At 40.2% G+C, this 15,833-nt stretch overlaps 1 protein-coding gene across 2 annotated transcripts in view; it reads right to left on the bottom strand.

The window, feature by feature from the left end:
- Window positions 1–3,349: 3,349 nt before the first annotated feature.
- Window positions 3,350–15,833, bottom strand: part of prex1 (phosphatidylinositol-3,4,5-trisphosphate-dependent Rac exchange factor 1) — a 75,536-nt gene continuing 63,052 nt past the window's right edge. The window contains exons 27-41 of one of the 2 annotated variants that reach the window (XM_030734315.1): window positions 14,250–14,338; window positions 13,635–13,717; window positions 12,882–12,972; window positions 12,648–12,776; window positions 12,515–12,556; window positions 11,462–11,679; window positions 10,879–10,981; window positions 8,351–8,494; window positions 6,816–6,930; window positions 6,170–6,236; window positions 5,930–5,974; window positions 5,116–5,291; window positions 4,798–4,900; window positions 4,147–4,214; window positions 3,350–4,030 (exon numbers count right to left, since the gene is read on the bottom strand). In XM_030734315.1, coding sequence (XP_030590175.1) covers window positions 3,988–4,030; window positions 4,147–4,214; window positions 4,798–4,900; window positions 5,116–5,291; window positions 5,930–5,974; window positions 6,170–6,236; window positions 6,816–6,930; window positions 8,351–8,494; window positions 10,879–10,981; window positions 11,462–11,679; window positions 12,515–12,556; window positions 12,648–12,776; window positions 12,882–12,972; window positions 13,635–13,717; window positions 14,250–14,338 — 1,516 coding nt within the window. In that variant the 3' untranslated portion in view covers window positions 3,350–3,987. The remainder of the gene's footprint in view (window positions 4,031–4,146; window positions 4,215–4,797; window positions 4,901–5,115; window positions 5,292–5,929; window positions 5,975–6,169; window positions 6,237–6,815; window positions 6,931–8,350; window positions 8,495–10,878; window positions 10,982–11,461; window positions 11,680–12,514; window positions 12,557–12,647; window positions 12,777–12,881; window positions 12,973–13,634; window positions 13,718–14,249; window positions 14,339–15,833) is intronic. The other variant, XM_030734316.1, reaches the window with a different exon arrangement.

Here is a 15,833-nt window from a genome sequence, read left to right as displayed (position 1 = left end):
TCTAAAGTCGAGACGACTCTAAGGAGGAGTTGTCCGTGCCCTTGCCGCGGGGATGCATCACCCGTGCTGAGGGGTGTGTGCTGGTGGTGAATGCAGTCGGTGTCGGTCCCTCTAGAAAACCAATTGCAATAACCATGCGAAACTGCACAGTGTATGCTTTTTACCTTAGCCCCTTCCGGCCATCTGACATACAGCAAGGAGGGAAATGCACATGGATTTCATTCCACAGTCTTATCACGTTGGTCATCAGCGATTTATTAAAGGCTCTCTGCAGTAATTTAATGTCCAGAAAAGATGGATAAATTAAATTCAACACACGGTCAGCGTTCTTCTAGTGTTCTAACGTGGAGGGCGGAGAGGTTCGTTACTAGGATATGTGCGAAAGAATGCGTCTTAGTTTTAAGAACCCAACCCAAGATAACCTGCCATCCTCACCACTTAAGTCCAACGTGAGAGAGAAACCGCAATAAAGGCTTTAATTGGATGATGCACTCTCATGTAATATTCATATGTGTAGCTTTTTCAGTCAGGGTAATGGACACCAAAAACTATGTCAAGATATGACTTAAGGTTTGCGTTTCCTCGATTGGAGCACGCACACAGTCCACGCCAACGTGAGAAAATGTCAACAACGGCAAGACAAAAGACAAAGAAATGGGACATCCCAGCCTGTTTTGAAATGTTATAACTGCGCACACTCGAGTATAGATCAGTTTGCATCCACCTGAAAGAGAAGGATGCGCACTAAATGATTCATAGCAGTTCTGGCAGAATTTTCCTTTTCCACATTATACAGCTAGACCTGCTAACCTGCAACCTGCAAACGAGTGAAATCTAAGCAGAAAGCATAATGCAACAATGTAAAAATGATTTAAATCCTCTATTTAATTGAAAATAGCACAAAATAAATCAATTTTTATTTTTGAATGTGATGCCAGTAACATGTTCTAAGAAGTTTATAGCATCTTGGTTCACTGTACTCTTTAGGCGTTTGTGAACTGAGAAGTTCAGTCGGTGGAAAAGATGCTTTCTGGATGGCAGTGGAGGTTTTTCGCACCCTGCATATATTGTTCAGCTTTAATAGTGCTTTTACACGTGACAAGGGCAGTAATGCGCCTCCTTATCGTCATGGTTGCAGGCTTTCAGGCTGTGCTGAGTGGTCCCTGTCCTCTTTAGCCCAAATGATGCAGAGAATCTCTCCCTATTATTACTTCTGAAACATTCTGCTTCTCTGGGATCCTCAGTTGTACTAATTTATGTTATTGAGCTCTTGCCAGTTAACCTAATTAGTTGTGAGATGTTCAAACTGCTTTTTTTTTAAGCATTAAACAGCTTTGCCAGTCTTTTGTTACCACATCAGAACAATTTTTTACTTCTTTGACAAAAATTAAACATTGTCAGCTTCAACATTTATTTTGTCCCTGCACTATTTTCAATTAAAAATAAGGCTTAAATGATTTGCAGATTATTATTATTATTTACACAAAAGCAGCCTCCCCTGTGTCTGGATCACATGCACTATGATGTCAAGCAAACATATGAGTAAGTGAGATAGAAAAGGAAACCATCCTAATGGTCACTTCCAGCATTACTTAGTCACAGTCTGCTGACATGGTGTGAAGACAAAAAAAATGCAATCATCCTCCACTCTCCTTTTGAGTCATGGAAACCTGCAGTAACGTGAAGTGCATACATGAACACAGGTAGGGTGCACTGTAAAGTAGAAAGGGTACAAAACATGAAAAGAAAATGTCCTGAAGGACATCCCAACCTTTACTGGATCAAGCCAACAGCACTGATTCACTGAAAAACTTTTCAAACTCAGAACATTTTATTCACTAGCTTGTTAAGATTCCATTTACAATGATAATTTTAGAAAGAAACAGAAATCCTTTGTACAGTTATTTTCAAGCAACAGAAAATTGCAGATAAAGTATATACAATACCGAAACATTAGAATAATGTAAATACACGTGTAATCAGTGACATGTTTGTCCTGGTACACCAACATGCTGCAATCATTCGCTAATCTGAACTGGTAACACGCCAGGTTACAATAACTAATGCTGCACTGGGAGTTTATAATATTTACACTGCTCAAGTTACGAGCAACTTTGATAAAGGAAATTGTGACAATGCAAATAACCGTGGGTTTTATATCATCATCCTCCTAAAATAATGGCCTAAATCTTTTTTTTTTTTTTTCAGGTTTTTCAGAAAACACAAAAACTGAAGCAAACATTGAAAATATGATTTAGGCAAAAATAAAATTTCCGTTAAAACTGACTTCAGCCATTATTTTAGGAAGGGGACAACTGATGGATGTAAATTTGTGATGGTAATACTACTGCCAAAAGATGTGTAGGGACTATTCCAACATGAGCCAAATAAAGATCTCATGATCTGCCACAATGAATGCAGCATGTCAGGAGAGATTCTCGAAATGCATGTCAAACATTTTTTAAACAGTCAGGAACGAATTGTCAGTGAGGTTACGCTTAGAAAAGAGGATCAGCTTCTCTTTAAATGCACAGTCACACATACAAAAAAAAGGTTTTATATACTATATTATTTCCATAAAAAATAATCCAATTTAATTTATAGTAATTCTCTGCTTCAGTTTTCTACATAGCCTCTCTCCCTGTGACACTGTTACAGCTTGTATGTACAAAAATGTCAGTAAACTAATGTTACTGTTTTTCAGTCAGACAGTCCCTTTGTTCAAATCATCAGCAAACTGCATACAGTACGTTTTTCCTAATACTGAATGGACCAATTTTTGTGCTTCTTTTAATTCCTACAGTTAATACAAGACAACATAAAAGCCAATTAAAAAAAAAAAAGAAATTAAAATGTGTCTTAGTTAAGAGAAGGCAATCCTTCAACTAGGACACTTGAATTAATATATTAATAATTTAACAGTAACCTGATAACTTGGCTGCTTGTTGAGAAACAGCCTTGTATAGTTTGTTTAAGCTTCCTTTGTCCTGATTCTGATTAGTTACCTTCAGTACGTCTGTCCCTTGCGCTCCCTGAAGATTAATTTAACATAAATAAAATGAAATACACAAAAGCAGTTACATCTAAATGACGGCATGCCATTGGTCCTTTAAATACTGTTCAATACGTAGGCTGGAATGCTTTTTAGATTCTTTAATACCCGAAATAGTATAAGTAGGCGATAAAACGCTCCTTCTGGACACAATAAATAACTATCCTTCATATAGTGCAGTAATACAGTACTCACACTAAACCTACAGTAATTGCACAGTAACCACATGCAGCAGGCTGAAGAAAAATACAGCCCCAACCCCTATTCCCACCCCCCACCCCCACCCCAAATCTTCATCTGCCCCTCAGTCCCTACTTCCATCTCTCTGTCTAATCTTTGACTTTCTGCATTTAATAAGCCAGCATCATGCACGAATAACAGGGCATTCAAGTATTCTACTTCACAAGGGGTCCACACATTGAGCCCTGGGGAACACCAGCCCAAACAGGGAAACAGACAGCTCTCTGGAATTTGCAGTCCAAGGCAAAATGAATGACGTCTGCATTTTGGATGACAGTCAGCTACAGGTAGTTTGGTTAATCCAGTTAATAATACAAGCTCAACTGTGAACATAACCACTGTTATTGTTTTGTTTTTTTTTTCCTCCCTTTTCCTCATGTTGTGAATATTTTGAACCAGTTAAGTCATTCATGTGAACTCTGTTTGGAAGGAGATCCAACACAATAATGTTTCTGTATGGTTAGCTCCAGTAAAATAATACATAACTAGTTCCAAGCCTCAGGTTGCCTCAGTCTCACTGTAGGTGCTCTGAAGACTGGAATGATCCACACTGGAATGATCCCTCTGTAACTGGGGCAATGGGGAGAGGCAGATTTTTTTTTCCACTGGCCTTTGCTTTTGCTTCCATCATCTCTAATATCTTCCAGTTCCTCATTCACCCTCTCTTTAATGACTTCTCTGAAGTGACAGTATTCTTAGAGGTCTCCATCTGATGGTGGCAAGCATAGCTTGAAGAGCCTGTCACAAAAAAAGCAAAACTTTCAAATGAGGGGTGTCTGCCCAGATTACATATAAATGGTGCAATTAATCTGAAGGCATGGCGTGAAGTGCCTGGAAAGAGTTTCATTCAGTACCTTGGAGCTGATGGAGGCATCTGGTCCATTACCTTGAGATTCTTAGCAGACAGCTCAACTCTTGCCCCCTAGTAAAAGGAAAGGAAAAAAAATAAGCTATAAGCTCCACTATAACGAATGACTTAACTGGCCTTAACTGATTAAGTGTCCAAAACTCTCCATATGTTACTATTTTTTTGGCAGAGGTATAGAAAGAAAGAAGGAAAGAATTGCAATGCACAAACTTAATAATAATAAAATATTAAATACAAAAGTTACAATTGCTGACAAACAATGTAAACTTTAAAACTACTCTATGTTGCATTTTAAAACAACTTATTACAGTTCTGTAACACACTTTTAAATGGCTGGCAAAGGTAGCTGCATGGGATTTCTGACCCAGTATCTCCATGTATCAACTCAATTCAGTAAAACTTTGCTGTCAATTAAAATTACTCCTAAAAGTTGGCATTTCAAACTAAACATAATCAACTGAGTATTTTCTGTCAGGAAACAGGAAGGTTGTAAAATTTTATATAATAAAATAGCTGACTCACATTTATTTACTAGTCCTGATTTTAATATAAGGTCTTATTAAAACAGTTTTCTAATAACCTAACAAGCTTCTGGTCCATAACATTTTGTCTGATATCCATTACACCACAGGTTTACCTGTTTGCGCATTATGTCCATGGTCTGCATGATGCAGCGTGGCATGAGGCCATGGTTCCTGGCTAAGATGATTGCCTGCTCCAGTGTCACAGTTAGAGTACATCTGCAAAGAACATGAAGGCCAATGGTTAGCACTGTGTGCTCCTCTGTAATAAACACAAATATGCAGCTGTGGGACACGTGCAGAAGTAAAATTAATTCAGATGGTAAGGTTAGGCTGAGCTTGTCAGGTCTAGCGGGGCTTAATATTTATTCCATGTGACAGTCCAGTGATACAACAAAAGCCATATAATAATTCTGGCATGGTGCCAGACTGACCTCTGCATGCCTGTGCCACACATGGTGATGTGGCAGGCTCCCAGGCGGTTACACAGCTCAGAGGACACACACAGCACGCTGGCACCTGACGGGTGGCCTTGGGCACTCGGGCGCATGTTGATGTACGACCGCATTAGTCGACAAAGCTCATCCAGTGTGTTGAGGGGTCTCAGCAGCTATGGTGAGGCAGGGGGAAGTAAAGGTCAGGGAAGGTTAGGGGTAAATGCATTTCTAACAAGGTGATAAAATACCGTATCACAGAAGAGATCATCTTAACAAGCCATTTAGACTACTATAGAGTTTTAAAATTGGATTCACACCGAGTGGGTGAAAAAGTCACTTGTTACCAAGACAAAAACATCATACTGAAGTAAGCAGAACACTCCAAAATAATACAGTAATATTCATTTGGAGAGAAGGAAGATAAAACATTGGATTATGTGAAATATTTTAACACTCAGGAATAGGCAAAGTAGAGTAACTGGCTTGTAAGATGAAGAACACAAATGGGGAGAAAACAACCATCAAACACAACACAAGAAAGTCTAAATCCGCAGTCTCTCTCTTCAAAGGCAATGAAAACCCGTCAATAAAACTCTCTATATTAAAACTAGGATCTATTCAGTTTTAATGACTGCAATCTATTTCAGCTACAGTCAGTGTGGGACACTAGACCTGAAGTTCAAATGGACACAATTTATAATTGTTGGGGTTTGTTGGGGTTAGTTGGAGTTAACGGGAGGGGGGGTGGGGGTGTCTTGATGGGCTATAGAGGGGTTTCCAGTGGAAGGAATGACACACCAGTTCATCTTACTTTGGAAATGCTTGGTTGAAGGTCTCTAACTTCAAGGCCCAGTATCTGCGCTTGCATTTATATTCAGTCACAACATTATATAAAAAAAAAAAATAATTGACTTATGTTACAATAACAAAACAGACGTTACATACATGAAAAAGACCACACAGGCTGTAATGTACTCATTATTTGTTTAAAAAAAAAAAAAGAAAGAAAAAATAAACAGCAAATAGAAGGCATGGATAAGTATATATTTACCTGGTCTATCTTCATTGCTGTGGTGTTGGAGTCTGTAGGGAGATTAGACTTCTCCAAATAGAAAGCCCTATCAGGTCAAAAGAATTCAGTTTTCAGTTTTTAAACTCTTCATCAGGCTTGAAAAACTACTGATTTGCATCCTATGACTCACTTTGCTGGAGAGCTGAGTCATCTAGCATCTACAGAATTTGCAACTGCTACACTAAATATTTTATCATTTATTGATGCTGCATTGTTGAATCGCTTTCTGGGAATTAGTGTGCATTTATGAGGAACCTCAGATGAAATCACACTAAAATTATAGCTTGAATAAACATATGCATGCATGTCCTTATTCCTAAACCACCTCTTTCAAGAGTTAATATTTACATCATATGTGCTACAATATACTACACGTCATTTCGCTTACTAAGCAGCAAAAGCCAATAAAATCCTGTTTGTCGAGATATGGGAATTTTTCAAGGATTTCTCTGGATACATGATAAAGTTTCAACCTTGAAAAATTCTACACCTTGAATCTAATAAGATTTACTTTCACATATTTAATATACAGAGTGCAGTTTCTACTTGTTATGCAACACCAAAGGCCAAACTCTCCCTTTAAGGTGAAACACATCCTGAGTGCTAGCTGGTGTAAAATACGTACCTGAGTCTGCGGTAGTAGGCCTTGGCTTTCTCCAGTGAGACAGCATTGGTGCGCTGCTGGAACTCCTCCATGGCAACGCAGTCCTGCTGGGACACCCCCTCTGGACGCTCCAAAGCTGGGGAAAAAAAAAAGTTAGAAGGCATAATAGTCCATGAATATTTAGAAAATTTGACTTTTTATTAATGTTGCCTCTATGCACTACTTCAGTGGATTTCAAATCAAACAGTAAAGATGTGACTGAAGTGCAGACTTTCAGCTGTAATTCAAGGGGGTTGACAAACATACTGCATTTAACCGTTTAGGAATTACAGCCATCTTTATACACAGTCCCTCATTTTCAGGCTCAAAAGTAGCCGGACAAACTAACTATTTTAAATATCAGCACTGCTTTTATTAACTGGATGAACATTTATTTGCAGATTAGATGTTGTGAAGGGGTTTTTCTTAAGCATGGAAATAATTCTGTCATGAACTTTTCTTCTGCGGTCTTTCGGGCCTTTAGGTGCTCTTTAGCTGATCAGTGCATTCCTTCTTTTTAAGAATGTACCAGAATAAACACTTGATATCAACTCCAGATATTTTATCTACTTAATATGGAATAACGAGGGAACAGGTATCACATGGCCACGAAACTGCTAGTTAGTCAATTATTTGATTACTTTTGAGCCTATGAAAAATGGGGGTTGATTCTTGATCTTGATTGTTTGATTTAAAATCCACTGTGGTGGTATTTAGAGACAAATATACACAGAATGCGTCACTGTCCAAAAATCTATGGATCAAACTGCAGATTAACACACAGGGAAACAAACCTATCTGAACTCAACTTCCCATCCTCAATCTAGAAACCTCGCTGCTTCAAAACTGAGCATTTAGCATTAACACAGATGTAATGTTAGATCTGATCCCTCCATGTACTAAACCTAACCGCCTCTAACATACATGGACGCACACAAACTGCAGCATCTGCGGTATCACACGGTGGCCTGTGCTTCCCCATAGCCTGCTATTAAGACTCTTTTCCAGTAGGTGGGGATGTTTATCTGCAAATCTGCACTACTGAATCACTTTGAGCAGTGTTGTATTTGGAAATACATGGTAAACAATATGGGTTCTCTCATGAGATTAATGTTCTGAGTAGCATTTGTCCACGGAAAATTAGCAGTTATTTGGCAGACTGGCGTGATGTATAATGCTCTACATTTGTACTAGGCTGACTAAGACTCAGGGAGAGCCAAAGTGAGCATGTTGGTAAAGTGTTTTAAATGGTCAATACAAGGCTTCAGTCTAACTTAATAAAAACAAATAAAGTTATGAGGAAATGTACATGTGTAAGAGGCTGAAAGGCTGGATGGTGCATTGAGTGTTTTTAATGATCCAAGGCTATATGTGTAATGTATATAAGTGAATTTGTGGCTTATTTCACAGTAAAAGGTTTGGCTCTTCTTTCCTCCACTGCGTCATGCTTTACCAGCTGAACTACACCCTGGATTTATTCTCTTTGAGTTTCTCCAGTTCTCTTGTCCCAGTCTTACCTCTGGTGAAGAGGACGGTGTGGAGTTTGAGGCTGCCTCCATTTTGCAGCCGACTGGGCAGCTCACTGAAGTGACAGCTGTCCAGGTAAAGCGTGACCCTCAGGGCGTGTCTGCTGCCCTCCACCTGGTAACACACTGGTGTGTCTGCAACAAGCATACACAGAGAAGTTTAAAAGAGACATAGAGCGCCACTCAACGGATTAAAATCTGCAAACTGTAGCAGAAAAAAACTCCACCACTGAGTTTTCCTCTGTCGCTTTCAATGTGAATGAAAGTCTACACCCTCCAGTGCATTTGGAAGTCAGATGCTCTGTTACAGCTCAGTCACACGAGAGTAAAAATAGGATAACTTCCTTGCAACTAGTAAAAATTTGTGGTTGCCTGATTATTGTACTGGATTATTTTTGCATTCAGTGACCGATTGCAAGTGGTCGTGGCAGCCAACCAGTCACCCAGAAGCTGAGCGTGTAACACACTCAACCTCTGGGCGACCACTTTCAATCAAGGCAAGGCAATTGCACAGATCATGTGTAACTGGCTGTATTCTAATTATATTCCTATATAAATGGAGGCTGTCGAGCACCCGTCATTTTGCAGTTAAATCACCGTCCTGCAGCAATTATGTCACTATTTGTGGAGAAATTTCTGAATTTCTCTTTCACATCTATGAGAATCTGGCTGGACTCTGAATGTAAACAGTTAGTGTGAATTTCTGCTTAGTGTAAATGTCTGTGTATGTAGACGACAGCAGATTTGCAGTTTTCATCGATTTATCACAGTTAATCGCTGCACTATTACAAACAGCTTGCATGTAATTGCCAACTTGACCCCGTTCAGTCCCAAACTAACACCATCCTGGTGCACCGAAGTCACTTTGAGGACGGCAACTGACTATGAGTGGTTGCAAACCTTGCCCCCGGCTCTGAAGCACCCATTTCAAAGGCAACAAGATCACAAGTTCAGTGCACATGGTCGCAATAATTTTGGCCAAGCTGCGGTCTCCAACCACAGTTTTCCCTGGTGAGACTGTAGCATTACAAGTCAGGTTTTCTAATGCATTTTAAACAGCAAGTGGAATTATCAGTATCTTAATACGCACTGAAAGTAGCACAATAAATGTCTAATATTCTGTGAAAATCTGCCATGGGTTGTCCTTGTGTGGGACAAAAGGACAGAGATTGATATCTGATTTAATCATTTACATTTATAGTCACATCAATGTGTGGTACATTTTTAAACAATTGTAGTGTTAAAAGAAATTGTGATTAAAAAATATAAAAAATATGGAGCAATAACGTTCTCTAGTTCTACAAACATGATAGGACAAACAATCATTTATAAATCTGAAGCTGACATGTGCTGAATTCTCTAACCTTTTCCAGCAGTGATACATGAGCACTTGTCAAAAAATGGAAAAAAAAATAAAAAATACCTTGCTGCATGACCTCTGAGGTCAATCCTCTTTCCTAGAGAACCCACCAAGCAATAACCTTGTGGAATTGACTGTGATGCTTTAGGCTGAGCTCAGGGGTCTTAGAGTCTGTGGTGCTTATATGTCTGTACTTTACACGTATTTCTCAACCCTCTGAAGATGCTGTTAGCAAATCAATAGTGTCCAATGGACTCTGACGCCAAAAACCATCTACCTGTACTGCAGCAGTCTGAGCTGATGTCAGCAAAGAAGCTTGGTTAAAAACTTTTTGTTTTTTTAATAGCAAACTGTACCAGACTGAGCCTGTACAGTGTATCTAGCGCTACATGCCTGCCATACTTGATGAATACAATACAAATGACCAATAGCAATACACTAGAGCATGCACAAAATATTTTCTGCAGCCAAGCATGAAGACAGAATAGCAAATTCCTGCTTCATCCACAGATTTGCCTTTTAAAATGGGAAGCGCATGTTGTGCTTTTCCTTTGAGCAGCAATCTCTGCTGGCCATATTGAGCCTGTTGAAAAGAGGACTGATTGAGGATGCAGTCATCCTTTGTATCTTTGACTTTAAGGGTTCCGGTAACCCGGAGCACCTTCAGTGAATGCAGATACTGAGCGTATTAAAGGCACAAATGCACCCAGGTCTTACACTTTTTAGACACAGTTATGTAAAGACGTCCACAAAGCCCACTCTGAACAACCTGGTTGCATCCTCAGCTGAAACTACACCTTGTTCATAAGTATTTAAATATTCTTTTTGGGTATATCTGTGGCTGCTTCTGTGACACATGTCATGTGCTTCTCAGCAGCACTAAAGATTAAAAGAAGGGACCTTAATATCTGAAATGCTCTTGCCCTTGTTTAAAATGATTTATGGGCCCATTTTAGAATTGTTTTAGCTCCCTATTCAAGAGCTCTTCATGGAAAAGAAAATGAAATCTGCAATGGCATAATGGCAATTTCACCCTCAGTAGTGACCATGCAGCCACACAATAGAACTTTATTCAGAACTGGTGAAACCATACAGCTGCTCATTAACACCAGTGTGGTTTGAATGGGCCGAGTCAGTCTTTGTTGATTGAGTCTCTTACTTGTGACTAGACACTCATCCTCCAGTTGCCTGAAGAACACAGTGACTTTGTCCAAATCCAATAGGGCCGCCTTGGTGTCCTCCAGCATGGTCCGCTCCTCTTTCTGCCCAAGAAGAGAAAGAAAGCTCAGAAGTCACACCAGGATTAAGAGTTTGGGTAGTTGTGTAGACAGCTGCATGGCTAGAAAGCCATACAGACTCCAGAGCATTTGATTCAGAAAGACACCACAAAAAGTGAAAACTGCAGCATAAGCACAACATTTTGGTGCCTGTTTAAAACTGCACTGGCAAAGTTATTATTTAAAATTTCCATCAAACTATGAACCCTGCTGCTTTTTTTCCTAATAACCTAACAAACCTACTTATTGGCTGCTTCCTAATTCACAGGGGGTTGCCACAGTGGCAAGCTCTGCGTATTTTATTGGGCAGATTTTTACATCGAATTTTTACCCTCCCTGATGCATCCCCCTCCCTGCTCCCAGGCTTGAACTGAGAGTCGTTTGCTTATTAAGCAAATGTGCAAACCACTACACTATGGTTATTAGAAAAGTGTCTCCAAATAAAAATACAAAACTTGTCCTCACCAGGTGTGGAGCTAGTGTGGACTGGAAGTGCAGCAAAACACCAATAACTGATATCTGCTCTAGCCACTTTCGGCTGGTTTCCTTGCTGTCTTCCTGGTACTCGCCAGCGTTGTTGAACCGGGAATGCAATGCCGTCAGCACCTGTTCGGCTAGCGTGCACAGGGCGCCCGTTGCCGCCTGGCAGAAGATCACGTCCCTTCGAAGCTGCAAAGACGTGTCTGGTGTTGGCGGGGGAGAAAGAGCAGCGAGAAAGGAACGTCAGGATAACGTCAGTGATAGGTCAAAGGATGCACGACTGTAGAGGTTATGAGGAGCTGAAGGGGCTGAAAGCAGCAGTGAAAATAAAGAGGTACAGAAGACAACATCTGTAGGCAGATCAGTAGGGAGGAGAGGGTAAGTTATCCCAGCCTCCCTCGTTACATGTTCTGAACTTTCTCTAATGCTTATGGTTTATTTCATTAGCTTGAATCCCATGATGGGATATCTGCCATTAACTAGTACCATATGCCACTGGAGAGAGTTCAAAGGGACTAGAGCATCATGCACTTTGACACTATCCTTCATTCCAACACACACAGACACACAACACACATGCAGAGAACTGGTCTAAATGTGAATATGATCTCTCTCAGAAAAATGATGCTAAAACTTTGATTTGATGATGTGCATGAATCGATTAAATAAGGTAAATTTACACTGGTGCGAAAAAGGAGTCAGAGTACAAAATGTATTCATAACTTTCTAAACCTACATATTATGTATGTAATCCTTAAAAGGAGGTTTTAAGGATTTGAAGAATTCCTGATGTAATTCTGGCTGTAAGTTCATATGATGGATGATCTCGTGTGCAAAGAGCTGTTGGGATCATTTAAAATGCTCCTGTTATGAGACGTTTCCTGCCGCCTGCGACTGAGTTCTGCTGAGCGGCACAGTCCGTCTCTTCAGGTAATTTTATGGAAAATTAGACCTGGGTTCAATCTAGTCTGATTATCTGCTGCTGCACTGCTCTGAATATAAACTGGGTTCTCTTCTACCACTGACATGCCACTCTACCTGTGCACTTGAGCAGAGCCAGGAGAAGCTGGTTCTTTCCATCTATAAAGGAAGAAGAAAAACAAGATAGAGTGAGTGACTGTAACTGTATACGTGGCAGGAGTATGCACATGCGCATGTTTATCCTACTTACCATCCACAAATTTCTGCAGGTTCTCCACAAGGTTTTTGATAGAGCTGGGGAGGTTCCAGGGGTCTTCCTGGATGTGCTTGTGGATAATGGACCGACAGCGACCGGTCCAGTCTTCGGTCTGGCGAAACTCTGTTCACATTAAACCAGAGAATTTTTAAGTGTGTTTGCCTCTCTAACAGAAGCACAATGACACACCTTTCAACAGCACATACACACACAGAAACAAATCTGTACCTGGCTGGCTGTGGTCAGAGTAAAAGTGCTTGGTCTCCTCACAGGCCTTGGTCATGACGGGTCCTTTGAGCAGGCTGTTGATGGAATCAACCTGTGTGCGGGAATAAAAGCACACACACACCCAGTTAATCATGCCAGTTTTTTCCTCTAGTTCACTGCCTTATGCTCTACACACCTTTCATCCTTTTCTAACTCCCGCTTTTCTAACTATCGCTCAAGCGTACGCACACGCTCACACACAGAACTCGGCAGTAACTTCTGGCAAAGGTTTTCCAGAATTAACGACAATAAGGCTTGTGTTAGCAGGCCCCCCTGAGCTGCTGTTTACATGTGCAAAGAACTATGGCAGCCAAAGTAGGTGTACCCCTACCTCCACCAACAGGGAATCAAAGAACAGCAAGAGGAGATGAAACAGTGCCTTCGACTTAGTCTGTGTATCAGTCAAATCTCGTGTGTGTAAGATGAGAGAGAAAACCAGAATCCTGAACAGAGGACAGAGGAGCTGCATGAGGTAACTCAGCCCAGATGCTGACTGATTGCTATCACAGTGATCTGTTCCAAATGGTTGATGCTGACATGTGTGTTTCTTGTTCCTTCATCTTTCAGTTACACATCTACTGGTTGAGTTTAAAGTCTCTGTTAAAAACTAGGATTGGGCTGAGGCAGGTGCTTAGGGAAGCAGTTTGGGGAAATAAAACAAGACATTTAAAGTAAATTTGGATTTTACTCCAGACTCCAAACAGTAGAACTAACCTGGTTGAAAAGGTGCTCGAGGCAGCCGTGCAGCTTGTCCTGCTTGTCAGAGGGAATCCTCATGTCACACGGCAGCTCATCCCCTAGTAGACAGAAAACACAGAACAAGGAGTCAACAAGAGACAAGATCACACTTTCCACACCAGTGTTCATTTTTCTTCCACCATCTGCACTTATTAAAACACATTTCTCTCCATCTGTCATTGTAAAATCTGATCCGAGCATCAAATTAGAGAGGACGAAGGCTAATAAATTATTACAGTGCAACATCTCAGCGTGAGCCGTTTATGACTTAATGCTGATAAAAACAAAGCAATAAATAGCAGTGGACACATACTTGGCTCACTGCACGTTAATGTGGCTTTAAAAGTATTATATCCGGCCACAGTCACCTCCAAGAAATATCCAGAGTATTTCTCTGTCTTGGAAGAACATGAAGAAAGAGCAATCACGAGGTGGCTGCCACCAATTCATTCTTATGAAAATATCCTTTTTTTTTTTTTTGAATACTTCTGCTTTCAATCTACTGTCAATCATACAGTGCTGCATGACAAATATTTATTTACAGAGGTAAAAACAAACTACATTTTCTCTGAAACTGAAGCCAGATATTACCTGATCCCATCTCATCACTCCCCAGGTAAGAGCTGTTACTTCGTACACTGGTGTAGGACAGGACGGAGTCTCTGTTGCTGTTGCATTCACTGCAATAACGAGCACAAACACACACAAAGTAGCACCCAGTTAAAAAGCATTATAAAGTAAAGGGCTCATTCCGTTCTTAAACCACAGAGAGGATTTGGAAAGCAGCATCTGGTAATTATCCTGCCAAATAATCCTTGTGATTGTAAATGCTTTTTCTGATTTACAGTATATGAAACCAAAGGTAATTAAACGCTTCTCACAACAACAGCAACAACAACAACAGCAGTCGCTGCTGCCTTACACAGAGCAGCACTCAGTAAACTGAAGCTGTATCAGATTCCCAAATATTTGGCTAATAATTCATTAGAATTATAATGCATAATGCATTAGCTTTAAGCTCTGAAATGAGTTTATAAAGACACTTTTGCAAACAACCTCTTTTCTTAGCGTTTAAGCTTAGTTATGACTGTATTCCTTCATACTGGTGTGTGCAGAAAATTTCAGCCTTCACAGGGAAGTTCTGCAAAATGACTTGACTGGTATTTATAGTCATACATCTATGTGATTCACCATGATTACCAGGAGCAAGCGGAAGATTTATGTGGCTCAAATTATATGTGGCTTTAAGTGAGCACGCTTGCAATCCCCTCGGAGAAGCTCAGAATGATTCACAAGCTGAATTACCATGACAAATGGCCTACGAGCGTCTACGACCTACAAAACGACATCCCTGGCTTTGTGTTCTTTTACTATTATATGGGGTGGCAGGGTGACAGAGTGGGGGGAGTCAGGCTTGGATGTCACCTGCTGGGTTATTCTGTGGTGTGTAAATTTGTGCTGGTAGGATGGTGGTGGGGGGTGGCTACCACACAGGTGCTACAATGACGGGGAAAGAGTTAATATGACTTGGCATGAATTATAAGCTGGCACACACTTGTGCAAACACAATATCACACATTTACAGTTAAATGTGTGTATGCACAAGTGAAACCCTGATATGATCTTGTCTTCATACTGTTTTTCCACACTATTCCAAATATGCACAATTCCTTATGTATTATTCCCCTTCTGGATATCACCTTCTCCATGGGGAGTTGCATTTCCTGGATGAATTCAGAGACATGCGCACATACTTGGCGTCCACCTTTGTCTCACACACACACACACACACACAAAAGGTGCCGTCCAATTTAGCTTTACACATCTCCTGCCAAGAGTGTGAGTGCTACTGTGATAATTAACCTGCCTGTACTAATGTATTTGGCTTAAAGAACAACTTAAAGGAAACACGCGCATATAAGCTCATGAAAACTTACATTAAAATATATACAAGGTGATATTTTCATAGCTGTGAATGCACCTATCAGCATAATCGTGCCTTTTGGGATGATAGTGAGCAACTTCTGAGATTGCTACTTAAAACTGTAGCCATTTGTTATACTATATGTGACATTCACAGTGAAAAAAAGACTTAAATGATGTAAAAATACCAGCAATTACAATATTTGCACACTGAATATATTTTAATCACACATTTTTCCTACAAAAGATGCA

Source organism: Archocentrus centrarchus, chromosome 7 (genome assembly GCF_007364275.1).
Source record: "Archocentrus centrarchus isolate MPI-CPG fArcCen1 chromosome 7, fArcCen1, whole genome shotgun sequence".
NCBI classification, from domain to species: Eukaryota; Metazoa; Chordata; class Actinopteri; order Cichliformes; family Cichlidae; genus Archocentrus; species Archocentrus centrarchus.
The sequence above is the reverse complement of the archived record's forward strand: the minus strand, read 5'-3'. Positions and strand labels throughout refer to the sequence as shown.